This window comes from Acanthopagrus latus, chromosome 12, assembly GCF_904848185.1.
Source record: "Acanthopagrus latus isolate v.2019 chromosome 12, fAcaLat1.1, whole genome shotgun sequence".
NCBI classification, from domain to species: Eukaryota; Metazoa; Chordata; class Actinopteri; order Spariformes; family Sparidae; genus Acanthopagrus; species Acanthopagrus latus.
This window is the reverse complement of record NC_051050.1, coordinates 21,980,445-21,993,642: the sequence shown is the minus strand read 5'-3', so window position 1 is coordinate 21,993,642 and position 13,198 is coordinate 21,980,445. Positions and strand designations below refer to the sequence as shown.

General features: G+C 44.6%; 1 protein-coding gene across 2 annotated transcripts in view; it reads right to left on the bottom strand.

Annotated features, from left to right (window-relative positions):
• The window catches only part of col5a1 (procollagen, type V, alpha 1), an 82,251-nt gene that overhangs the window by 14,881 nt on the left and 54,172 nt on the right, over positions 1-13,198 (bottom strand). For both annotated transcript variants that reach the window (XM_037117258.1, XM_037117257.1), the window contains exons 26-46: positions 12,348-12,392; positions 12,052-12,105; positions 11,293-11,337; positions 10,831-10,884; positions 8,159-8,266; positions 6,762-6,815; positions 6,274-6,327; positions 5,436-5,480; positions 5,188-5,241; positions 5,063-5,107; positions 4,901-4,954; positions 3,828-3,881; positions 3,678-3,731; positions 3,005-3,112; positions 2,826-2,915; positions 2,207-2,260; positions 1,808-1,915; positions 1,606-1,713; positions 377-430; positions 234-287; positions 31-138 (exon numbers count right to left, since the gene is read on the bottom strand). In XM_037117258.1, the coding sequence (XP_036973153.1) occupies positions 31-138; positions 234-287; positions 377-430; positions 1,606-1,713; positions 1,808-1,915; positions 2,207-2,260; positions 2,826-2,915; positions 3,005-3,112; positions 3,678-3,731; positions 3,828-3,881; positions 4,901-4,954; positions 5,063-5,107; positions 5,188-5,241; positions 5,436-5,480; positions 6,274-6,327; positions 6,762-6,815; positions 8,159-8,266; positions 10,831-10,884; positions 11,293-11,337; positions 12,052-12,105; positions 12,348-12,392 (1,404 nt within the window). The remainder of the gene's footprint in view (positions 1-30; positions 139-233; positions 288-376; positions 431-1,605; positions 1,714-1,807; positions 1,916-2,206; positions 2,261-2,825; positions 2,916-3,004; positions 3,113-3,677; positions 3,732-3,827; positions 3,882-4,900; positions 4,955-5,062; positions 5,108-5,187; positions 5,242-5,435; positions 5,481-6,273; positions 6,328-6,761; positions 6,816-8,158; positions 8,267-10,830; positions 10,885-11,292; positions 11,338-12,051; positions 12,106-12,347; positions 12,393-13,198) is intronic.

Sequence of the window (13,198 nt, the reverse complement as noted above, 5' to 3'; positions counted from 1 at the left end):
ACAGCTTGTAGTTGTTGCTGCGGCCCGTACCTGCAGCCCGACTGGGCCTGGAGGTCCAGGGAATCCTCTTGATCCTTCATCTCCCTTCTGGCCAAACAGACCCTGCTGACCTCTGGGACCGGGCTCACCATCTGCACCCTGGGGAACAGTCAGGAAATAAAAGTTTTAGTGGTACTGTTGGGATACAGATAAAGCAGATGAGGCACCGAATGGTGTGCAAGGTGGACACTTACAGCGGGACCGGGTGCTCCTACAGGTCCTTGAGGGCCAGTGGGACCAGGTGGACCCTGCAGAGGAGAAGTAACACATCAATTAAAACCCGTGAATTCACAGTAAGAGTAAGAGAATTAACGCTGGAAATGAACAAACAACTCACATGTTCTCCTTTGTCACCTTTGCTTCCTTTCTGGCCGGGCTCTCCGATCTCTCCCTGCGAAACGAAAACGATAACAGTGTGAAAACAGAGACGGACGAAAACCCTCGATTCAAAGTAATACTCAGCTGAGAGGGGGAGATAAAATGTGACAATGAAGCGACGTTTAAATTTTTATCAAACCCTCCCGAGAACAGAGGGCTGACGTATCACAGCGCAAACATCTCAACAATATCCCACCTCTGAAAAGACATTTCATTTTCAATATTTCAATTACAATCTCTCCAAACGGTGACAAATATAGTTCGCCTGCCTCTGACGGGGGCTTATTGTGATGAGTCACTGGCGCTACTAGCAGCCAGAACAGAACAGAAAACTGGTCCCATCCAAAACTGTTTGCACCACAATTCCCAGAGCGAACAACCTTGCGCCATTATTTCAAAGCCTCCACGTGCTGTGGGTGTTTGGAGGAATAATGTTAATAACTGCCAAATCCGAAGGCATTTACTTTTGTTGTTGTGATTCAGACTATGCTCTTTGTGAGGCAGCGATAGTGTCTTAAAATAAAGGCCTTGGAGCTGTTGGTTCCCCGCGGACAGGACTTATAATGAGAAAGCGTCTGAATGTGTGTAAACATTAGCAAGCGAGATCCCTTATTTATTTATTTTTTTTATCTGCATGGTAAATACTCTCCGTGTTCTCCGTGTCCCCGCTCACCACAGGGACCATGGAGAGGCCAGTTAAGAACTGAAGCAGTCTTCAAAGGATAAGAGATTATCCTCTGAGCATCTCCGCGGATCATCTTCCCCCAAATGTTTTGAGAAGGGATGAGGAGTTATTCCTGCTTCTGGATGCTACAGCAGAGGGTCACTTTCACACATTCTGTCGCTGCCAAACCAAGAAAAAAAAAAAAAAATCCTCCCGCTCCTCTTCCTGTTTGTACAGCAGGGTACAAAGCCGAAACAAGGCAGGTTCACCTTTTAAAGATCTGTTAATCGATGCAAACTCTGTCAGACAAATTCCCCTCAGAGCGTTTAAGGTCACGGGGAAAGAGGTGAGAGAGTATCTGGCTTAGATCTCGTCTGTAAAGTTTAGTGTCTTTGTGAGGCGGTAGGTGTGCATGCACTGTAGATTAGGGCGCGTGTGTGCTCAAAGATTTAAAGCTTCAATACGGCTTTACTGAATTTCATTATAGTTCTCTCTACTCGAAAAAAGGAAAACAAGCAACTCACCTTGTCTCCGTCCTCTCCAGGTGGTCCGGGAGGTCCTCCAGGTCCTGGCAGACCCACAGGTCCTTGAATACCGTCTCTTCCGGCTGGGCCTTGAGGACCTTTCTCTCCCTAAAATAGACGTGTTTTTTTGTTTCATGTCAGATGCACTCAATCTCAAAATGTGAAATATTTCTGTATGTGGCAGCAGTCTTTTTATTCTTACCGGTCCACCTTTCTCTCCAGCAGGGCCTGGTGGTCCTTGAGGGCCAGGACGTCCAGGAAGACCTGTAGGTCCGGCTGGGCCTGCAGGACCACGCTCACCAGGAGAACCCTACATCCACACCACAGTGCAATGTTAGAAATCAGACAGCAAAGCTATAACAGTAAAAAAAACAAAACAAAAGGAATATCAGGCACATCTACACGACCAAATAGGTCAGACCTCGTCTTATATAAGGAGCGAACTGTGCATATCATTATATTATGTAAGAGCCTGGAACAACTGAGGGTGGGAACTTTTGCTATGAAGACAATTCCCAGAGATGGAGGCAGAATACTGAAGGTGTGAGCGAGAGAACGAGGGTGACAAATTGAGGATGCGGATGCAGTAAGTTGTACTCACAGCGGGACCAGGTGGGCCGTGAGGACCCTCATTCCCTTTCAGGCCGTGAGCCCCCTGCAGAAACAGAATAAAAGAGAAGGCTTCAGAAAACAAACACATCTGTTGGGGAAGCACACTTCCTGCCTCGCACTGGACTGCCTCTCTTCAAACAGGGCTCAGCGTGAGATGGAAAACCTCCTACAGTCCCCAAAGTGGAAGCTGAAGGCAGACGGGGGGAAGAAAAGTTATTTACCAAAAACGTCGGCAAGCATCCTTTACATTACAAAGGGAAAGAGGGGCGTCGCATCGTTTCTGCATCCTAGAGCGAAACAAAAAGCTGTCGCTGCCATTGATTTCCCCGACTAACAAGTTTGCAGCAAGAAAACAGTGTGAATTGCGTAACTACCAGGACATAACTTTTGTGCAGTTAGATTGAAAATTAAAGAAATAAACAGCCCGGAGCACGCTGTTCCTCTTCTGTAGCCCACTCAGGGATCTGATATCACGTCTGATTCTTGAAGTTCACCACAGTCATACAGCTTACAGATTTAATAGCCCAGAACTATTATGCAATAACCAAGCTGTGAGAGATATTGAATTTGTGCGATGCCATTGTGCCCGAGCAGAAGGCGATACTAACCACAGGGCCAGGCAGACCTCTCTCTCCGGGGAAACCTCGAGGACCGGGAGGGCCGTCTTTACCTGCTGGGCCTGCGGGTCCGGGGTCACCCTGTGGATCAAAACGCAACACTATTAATCCCGTAAAACCCCAGCGTGAACAAACATCATTAAATATTAAAACAGAGCTTCAGGATTCACCTTGGCTCCTTCCTTCCCTGCAGCACCGGGTAGACCTTGCTCACCAGGTGGGCCTGGGGGTCCAGGGTGGCCTCGATCTCCCATTGGTCCAGTCTCACCTGTTGGACCCTACGATTGAAAAACAAACAAATAAATAAATGAACAAAACATGCACACAACAGCACAAAACCCCTTTTGCAGAGGAGGTGTGAAGAAGAGACATTAGGAGGAACGCTCGGATAAAATCAACAATTTGATACAAAAAAAAAAATGCTACAATTTCTCCATTTATTACAAAACGTGGCGCGGAGAAGCTGAGCATTTGCTGCGTGGGAGGCTTACTAGTCATTAAGGCCACATACAGCTCCGTTATCATCAATGTTCTCAGCTGGCATTAACGGAGCGGCTGGGAGGGAAAGTCTGTTAAACGTTTATGCATAATGGATGAAGATCCCTTTTGCTAATATGAAAGAGGACAAACAGATTAATCCAATTCTTCGGACCGGAGAAACAAAAGCCTGAGTGATTTGGTAACTCTTAGTACAACATGTAGATTCCTTATTTTTCTGCACTTCGGGGCCGCACAGAAGAACAGAATCAATACGAGTTACGCAACCAAAACAACAGTCGGTGAGTCAACTGATAATATTATATTAGACCCGGAACAGGAAGATGGTCGGAGACTGTGACTCACCTGAGGTCCGACCACACCTGGAGGACCAGGGGGGCCGGTCTTGCCTTGGAATCCCTGAAATGAAAAGGAAAAAAAAAAACAGAGCTGTCATTGAAATGACTCTGGATAGTACAGATGAAGAGCTGAGTGCTCAGAGTAGTTTCTACTCACAGTCTCTCCTCTCTGTCCAGGATGTCCAGGCAGTCCGTCTTTTCCTGCAGGTCCCTGAGAAAAACATACAAAATACGAATGAGGTACACAGAAAGGCATTATGGGTAGGACGGGTATCACTACAGACCAAAATAAACCATTAACAAGTAGAATCAAAACTACAAGGCAAATGAAACCTGAATTTAGACCCGCAACGAATAATCGATTAGTTGTCAGCTGTTAAATTGATTGTGAGTTAATCGGTTTAAGTGTATTTTTAATATTTTCCTCTGTGAAAGAGAGATGAATATCTTTGGGTTGTGAGCAAGAGTCAAACATTTGAGGACATAATTCTGGGCTTTGGAGCACGACACGTTATTCTCATAGTTTATATACCAAACAACTTATTGATTAAGACAAATAATCGCTACTTTAACATGAGCCACCTAAACATTAGATAGTATGGCTTTGCTTGCACGCCTGCGTCATCTGATAAAAATAGTTAACTCTTTGTTGTTTTGATGTAATTGTTAATAGTGTCAATTGTTGCGCTGGAATATAGTTTTTTGTGGTCTACTGTGTTCACGTAGTAGAAATGGTAACTTGGCTAAATTACACGTTTTTGTGCATTACAACTTCAAACTATCGATCCAAAAACCGCTCCAGTAGGTCAAAAAGCTGCCGAATGAAGTACACTGTGGTGTCGGTATCACTTTAAACGAACAGTGTGAAACGTCTCTCCGTCAAAACAATGGGAGCTGTCTTCATTGTTGAGCGACCTCCACTGCAGGCTGAAATGTTCACATACTGGGTTGTTTTTCTTGTAAACTTTTATTCACGTTGTGTTTAGCCTCGCTCACCGACTTCCTCCCTCAATGTCCTCGACTCTCTCAGGCGACCACATGAGATGCAGCGTGACCTTGACGTCTCTTTGAACATCGTGTGAAACATTTGGTGCAATGCAAGGACACTACGACAAAATGTATCACAAAGATCTATGTGGTTTTATATCTCTAAGGGTGCTAGTATTGTTATTTTTTACCCCAACGTTGGGTTTATATACAGTGTTGTGTGCTGTCTGAGTCTGGACTTACAGGAGGGCCCTTTGGTCCGGGGAAACCAGTTGGTCCCTGAGGGCCTGGCAGACCCTGAAACAAACAAATGATTCCTGGTCAATAATAAGTTCTCTCTTACAGAAAAAGATTCTGATGTTATGAAACCAAAATGTGCCTCCATGACAGCGTGATGGCACGTACCCTCTCTCCTGGAGGTCCTGGTGGGCCGTCGTTCCCTGAGTTACCCTGAGGAGACAAAAGGGTAAATGGTGAACTTGTACAAAATAAAAATATGCGAGGAGGTGGGAGTGAAATGTTCTGTGCACCTTAGGTCCAGCTTTTCCTGTTGGTCCTCTCGGTCCTCTCTCTCCTCGAGGGCCCTTCCGGAAAAAGACAAAGCGGTTAAAAATCACAGAAAAGTGTCCTTAGAGAATATCTGTGACCTGAAAATGCTTCGCAGCTGAATCGTGTGGGTTTCCCCCCCTCAAGCACTGGTCAGGCTGAACCTCCGCGTTCAGTCCGCTGCCAAGCTCGCCATCTGTACATAAGCAGGAGTCTGCTGAGTAAGACTAACCGTCGGTCCTCGCTGTCCGCGTGGGCCAGGCTTTCCTGCCGTTCCCTGTGGACACGAAGAACACACACCATGATCAAAGGAGGGGCACTCGCATCATTAAGAGGCTGCATCCTCTCGGAAGAGCCGAACTGATGCCAGCAGACAGTCACATTTGCAAACACGCTTCAACAGAACTGAAGCCATTTGGGAGCGCTGAGATCTCTTATCATTAATTACTCGTTTCCAGAGCGCCATCCGTGTTTATCATCGCTTACATTAAATTCATTACTACCACAGAATGGAGCGTTTTAATCAACAATAACGCACAATTTAATGGTTTAAAAGCAGCATTATCACCGCGGCGGCTGCATACAACTTTAATGAGAGAACAATTATATCTTTTTGTGTGGCTTTTGAGTTCCTGTGAGAAAGTGTTAATGGGCACCGCTATCCCTTTCGGCCTGGGAGCTCGCTCTCATAAACTTCACAAATGTTTCGTGAAGATGAAAAGCTTTGTGCGCTCTTGCCCCATTCGTGGCGAAAAACACCATTACTCTTTGCGTTGGGGGAGCTAATGGCCCGTCCCTTTAAACAAAGAAGATGAAACATTGCTCAGCCACCGCTACGTGATAAACAATGCTTTTCGGGTGCTTTCGAAATGAGTTGTGTAAGTAGTAATGAAGAAGAAATGCAATTGTCTTTCTGTCCTTGGTAAAAATCTTTATTTCAGAGCCACACAGCTACCTCTACGTTGATAAATCCGGAGCGGCGGCGACAGCAGCCTGTCTCCAGCGCTACGCCTGTATCGATCCAACCCTTGTAGGGATGAGAAGAATAATAAGAAGTCTATCTGACATACCCGAGTTCCTTTCTCTCCATTGGCGCCAGGGAAACCTTGGAAACCCTGAGATCCCTGCATGTGCGGAGAGAAAAAAAAAAAGCAATTAATCATTCAAGACACAAACCTTAAATATTACATCCCCTTGTTTATTCCCCGAGATATCCGTCAAGTATTAAATGCAACAGGAGATTAAGTGCACCATAAATACAAGCAGATGTCACATCAGGGGCAGAGCGCTGACACCAAAAGGCATATTCAAATCCCCGTGTCTTTGATCAGGGAGCTTCAAGCACGTCCAGTTGTCAGACTGCAGCTTTGGCTCGGAGAGGCTAAATGATGAGCCATCAAAAGTGCAGCCCTCACATGCGCATGCATTCATCTTTCATTCCCTTTCAAATCCACACAGGGACGTGGACGGCTGCGGTGTCTATTATGCAGTGGGTTTTAAAGTTACACCATACCGAAATCCGTGACAATAATGTTTAGAAATGCATGCACGCACTTACCTTTGGTCCTTGTCTTCCTGGGTATCCTGGCAATCCGGGAACTCCAAGTTTACCCTGCGAACGAGACAAAAGGCAAATTTGTTTTTAGACGAACTGATGATCCTGACTTTTCGGTCCTTGAGTTGGAACTTTGCAACACACAGCAGCTTAATAAATGGTTCATTAAGTATTTTGCTGTTTGTTCACAGTGAAGAAGTCCAAAAATGCTGGATACTACAATTCCCATGATGCAACTCAACAGCTTGTCCTCTTAAACATCATCAGGGTTACTTGTGAGCAGTGTTGTGTAAAAGTACCCAAAGTCGTACTCGCATAAAAGCAAAGATATTGCGTGATATGTGACTTTGGTTAAAGTGTGAAAAGTACTGGAGTAAAAGTCTTAAAGAATCTGATTTTAAATGTACATAAGTATCACTTCCCACATTATGTACTTATACACTAGTCACACATTTATTATATGATACACTTTGTATTTATGTGTCTTTGTAAGTCAGATATCTGGTATTTTTCTGGGTTACATCATAGAAATTATGTTTCATTTTTATCTCCTGATGAATATTTTGTCAAACTAAATGTAAGACAAGCAGACTGCATCCTGCCTCCACACTACATTTGTCCAGCTGGGGATTTAAACAGATTTCAACAGTAGTCTTACTGGTAGTAGAACTGCATTAAAATATGAACAAGCACCTGCTGAACACAGTGCATTTATTAGAACCGGCTCAGCGTTTGAACGTGGAAATGTTGGCTGCCGTGCAGGCGCTAATTAAATATGAAAATGACTCAGCTGCTGCCTCACGTGTGATCCAGATCAGACTGGTGCGTACATCCATAATGCAGTCGAACCGCCATAATGCAAATATGTGTACAGTTCACAGTCAACACATGTGCCTCATTATACGAGGGAAGCTTTAAGGGTAATGAACACATCACCCTTCGGCTCATGACTCTCCAAATCAGATCGTGCATGAGTCTCGATGATCCTCGACGCCAGCTCAAGCCAATTTCCAAGCTTTTAGAGAAAGAGCGTTAAGAAGCTGCATCCTCTCCATGAGAGTAGAGTTAGTTTAAAGTATTTTCAACAACAGCTGACTCTGTGTTTGGTTTAATAAAGAATCTTAAGAACTGAATCCATCTGATGCTCCATGCCGGCAAGAAAAAAAATATATCGTTTGCCGTTCGAAAGAGAACGATCGCAAAAACAAATTTCCTCGTTAAGCCCTGGTGAGCTATAATCCGAGATCACACGCGCGACTGATGATACAAAACATAAAGTTTTTTATTCCGTTTTATCTGATGGATAAACTGATACATCCAATTTAGGCAGACGGGATATCCTGCCTGTGGGATACCAGTGTTGTAGCTGTAGACGCCAAACTGGCCAAAAAGAGGCTCACCTTCTCCCCGTTTGGTCCAAGAGGACCAGCATCTCCTGGGAGACCCGAGCGACCCTTTGGTCCTTCGGGACCGTCCTCTCCTCTGGGTCCGGCTGGTCCGAGCTCTCCCTGGAAGCACAGGAAGTCACAGAGGTCACATGCTATCCAACAGCTGAGGTTCAATGTGTAGAGTCGTGGTGCTGGAAGGCTGTTTTGGTTTTTTGTTTGTTTGTTTTTTACGTTCACTGCTGAAAGTGCACATTTTGCTCACTGAAGCATCCACAAGCATCGTGTGTGACATCACTTCCTCGTTCAATATTCAGCGTTATACTTTCATATTTTAAACATGCAGAAACCACAGAGAGTTTAGCCTGTGTATCCTAACAGACATGTTAGCTGTATTCCTTCATCATGAACCATAAATTTTAAAAAACACAAACATAAAGCCACATGAAATATTAATCATCTTTGCACTGCATGTTTTATCCCCTCAATTATTTAAGGTTGCCTAAAGTGGGGGCCCGCCATCAGGTTCGATTTAGTTTTTCTTTGAATAAATCACAATAGTAATCATTGTTCGTGCTGTTTTATTTTTCGGGAGGTACAAAACATTCACAGGTGGACACCTTCAGTCAAGTACAGAACTTGTGCCATCTTGCATTTTAACAATACAATAGGTGTTTGCTTACTTTTGGCCTGTGGCGTTCTGTGAAGTTTGAGTTTTTTTGGCTCTCGTAAGGAAAAAAAAATTGAGCACCCTGGTTCTAATGAGGTGGGCACCAGCTAGCTAACTAACTCTTGTTCTTCTCTGCATATTGCTGGTGCATGTCTGGGGGGCTTTACTGCCTTCAACTGTGTAAAGACGACTGCCTTCCACAATCACCGATACTAGTAGTAAGATTGTTAAAAACCAAGGTCCTTTTTTTCTTTTCGAGAATTGGGGGACATGTGAAGCCATCGATATTGTTGTACTGATCATTCCTTTACTACGCCGTCATGATCGCACACATTCGCATCCGTCGTATGAGTATGAGTGAATGTTTTCCTCTCAAGCCAACAAGGTATTCAGGTCGCCTCGTTTCGAGTGTGAGGTTGTTTAAAGAATCAAGTAAAGCCTATATTCCCTCGCCGCCTGCCCCTCAAAGCAGTTAGCGACCCTATTATTGCCTCTCTCTGTACGTGCGCTCCACTTCTAGCGGGACACGCGCTAAATGACAGAGTACAAACTCGCTCTGACAACCAGTCGCTGCTGCGGAGGCCCAGCGGTGTGTGAAAGGTATCTAGTTAAAGGCTTTTTGCAGAGTTGCACAAGCGAGCGGAGGGGAAGGAAAAAAAAAAAAAAAAAAACGAGCGCGCACACACCCACACTTGGAGTATACACATAAAACGGCATCAAGCAAACTGTACTTGACTCACACTTGCAAGCTCATCAAAGGGAAGACTTTAAATTGAGCACTCACACACACACACACTCACACTTTCGAAGGGATGCTTAAAAATGAGTCATTTAGATTCTGGGCCGTGTGTGTCTCCTCCAGAGCAGAGGGCCTCCTCAACCCCTTGCTTTCATGTGGATTTGCTGCATCTCCAGAGAAAAACAGGCTGCAGCCCCATGCCTCTCTCTCCAGTTTGATGGGGTTTAAAGTGCCATTGATTTCTCCTTCCTCTCTGTGCTCGGCTAGCCTGGTCAGGGGACCGGGGGTTTTGATGTTTGAAGTACGAGCCGGGGCGAAGAATGTTTCTCACTGTGAAAGACTGTTTTCTTGCTGCTTGACTTTGTAAATCCCTAATGCAGTTTGGGAAGCTGTTCCCGGGAACGCCTGTCAAACTTGAGCTTTCCTCCTAAAGTTGTCAAAGCTCAGATTGATGGCCGAGGGCGGGAAAAGAATCGGAAACTGCTCGCATGAACACACATGCTTTACATGCTATACACCCTTTTGATATTATGTTTGCTCGTTACCCACAATTCAGTAGTACTCGCAGAGGCTTAGACCATCAGGGGTTTTACATGGCAGAAGTGTTACTTTCATGAAGTTCGAGTAAAGGTCACCCTCAACTAAAAAACTATGCAGCACTGTAATCCCCCGCTCTGTCTGAAAAGCTGTTTTAGCACTCGTCTCTTTAAGGCTCCTCCCTCCCGATCGCCCAGTCTGCCCTGATTGGTCAGCTCACACATGCCCGACTCACTGTTGCTCTAAATCGATTCTTACGTGCCGCAATAGCCCGCGAGACACAAATCATGCAATTGTGTGACACGGCGATGTAGTGTGATGTCACAAAGTCGCAGGTCTACTGACGAGGCGTTTGAGGGGCAGGGTTTTCTGTGGGAGAGAGGAGCTTCTGTTGGACTAAAACCTACACAAAACACTGACCGAAAGAAAAAAAAAATAGATCTCCTTTAATATTTTTCTCTTCATGGGAACCTCGTGATATTAATGTTAATTAACATCCAACCATTGACTAATATTGGTTAGCACCTTAATTAACGTGTATGGATTCATGAACACCTTATTAATTATCAAATGATTATAAGAACATTAGTTAATGCTTATTACTACATTTATTTACACTCACAAACGTACCCTTACTGTACATTTTCCATAATACTACAATAATCTAAAATAACATATTAATAAAAAATAGTAATAATAAACTAAACTCCAGCTCTCAGGATGTGACTGACACACACTTACCCTGTCACCCTTGATACCCATGTCTCCCTTGAAGCCGGGGAAGCCGTCTTCTCCCTGGCAGGAGAATAAAGGAGACAGAAGGAGGTGAGGATGTAACGAAGGTGAACGAATGGCATAATACAGATGCTGAAACCATTTGTGAGGCATTCACACACACACACACACACACACTCTCAAAGACGAGCACACACAGATGTGGAGTCTTGGCAAGATCCCCTGTTGCCATAGAAACTCTTGATCATCTTTTTTTTTTCTTTTTCTTTTCTTCTTTTTTTTTTTCTTTTTTTGCTTCCGTGCCAGCAGAAGTCAGAATACAGGATTTCATTGAGATAATCATTAGCATCATGGATCAAGTGTCACCGCCATAATCCCTACAAGCACTACAGCTCCTCTGAAGTCTCTTCCTTTCACACAGTCACTTTTTTTTTTTTTTTCTCTCGCCAACAGTCGGCGCTCTCTTACCTTTTCACCCTTTCCTCCTTTAAGACCGCGAACACCGTCGGCTCCCTGTGATGCAAGAAGAGACAGACGTTACGTACAAACATGGCGCATGTCGGATTCTGGATCTCCACCAACGTGATGATTAGTTTCTCTAAAAATAGGTGTTGTGTTTGTCCGTGAACTACTTTTTTTTCTTGACCTTTCACCTCGTCTTCCCAGAAAAGAGCGCACACTTCAGATGTCCGCGGCGTCTGTTATCCAGAAGTCAAGCCGCCTGTGTGATCTTCTCTCTCGGCGGAAGCTTTAATGATCGGATCAATCGCAGCTTTTTGCCAAGATTCTATTTGATGGGATTTCTTTTGTCTTGGTTTTATCCGCTGCTGATGACAGCGGACGAGAGAAGGGCCGCGCACTTCGAGCCGTTATCAGCCCCTGTGACTAACCTCAGCGCCACCTGATGTGAGCGAGGTGATGTTAAGTCTGACGGGGGGACTCTCGGTGCTTAATCTCTGTGTCCAAGATCATTTTCACGCCTCTGTTACGAGGCCATTTTAGCATTCCACACGTTTCTTTCTTTAAGTTTGTTGCACAGCTTCTTTTTTCAAAACTCACACTAGTTGGCTGACAAAAACCTTGAAAATAATAACACAGATTTCCTTTCCAGAGGCATTTCAGATGAAGATAATGGGCAACTATTAGCCCATAACAGTTATTAATTACAGGGTGGCACCAGCTGATGAGATCACAAATGAATTTATTAGTGGTTGATAATCATCTCACCTTCACGCCTCGGGGTCCAGGATAACCGATGGGTCCTTGAGGGCCAGCGGGGCCCTGGGGAGATAAATGTTTGGTGAGAGTTTTGCAGCACACAAGCTATTACTGTACACACACACACACACACACACACACATGCACCCGCAGCACTACTGTTATCTCCATTAATGCAAAAGGCTTTATGCAAATGTGTCTGAAGTAGGACAAAGACGTAGCGCAGCTGAAATACATTCGAAATGCGAAGCTCCAAAATCTGGAGAGAAGTGAAGAGAGGGAGATAAAAATAAAAAAAAACTTACCATGTGTCCTTTCTCTCCATTAGGCCCTTCCTTTCCAGGGTGACCCTGTGAATTATTAAGAGAAATGTTATTGCATCTCATTCCAGGATAATTACTGCCATAAATACTACAACACCCCCTTTAACTGAGGGATTAAGTTGTAAAACTACGGGAGGACGAATCAAACTGGAAAATTGGAATAAGGGCCTTTGGAGTTCAATCTCATTTGGGATTTTCATCCTTAATGCGCAGAATTAGAAAACAGCGCTACCGGCTATTACTGCGCTCTAAAAGCCGAGACTGCTGTTTTGGGATTTCACGATACATTACACACATACTGTACATGCATGTGCACACACACACACACACACACACACACACACACACACACACAATATGCAGAAATCTAATATGGATGTCTGGTGAAAGGGAAACGGAGGAATGGAAGGAAAATCGATAGCATTCTCATGAGACAAAAGAAGCTCTGCAATCCCTCCGGTGGTCTTTTAGCGATGAAGAGAGGATGGAGAGGGAAATAAATACTGAGGAGAGGAGTTGACATGAGGGGCATGGAGGGGGCACTGACACTGAAACAGAGAATACTGCAGTTGATGGAAGATGCAACAAATGGGTGCATCTAAAAAAAAAAGAAAGAAAAAGGAGGGTCTATAAATGGCAGACTTTGACAGCCATTAGAGGAGCAGAGGTCCTCGTATGGTTTCCCTTTTACATTTCCCTATACACTCTCTCTTTCCGCTCTTTCACCACATCCCACCTCTTTTTTCACACCATCTCTCTTCATTCATATTTAACAGCCTCCCTTGTCTCCGTCTCCTTTAGGTGCCACCTGGTGCCTTTACCGTTAGCGCAGG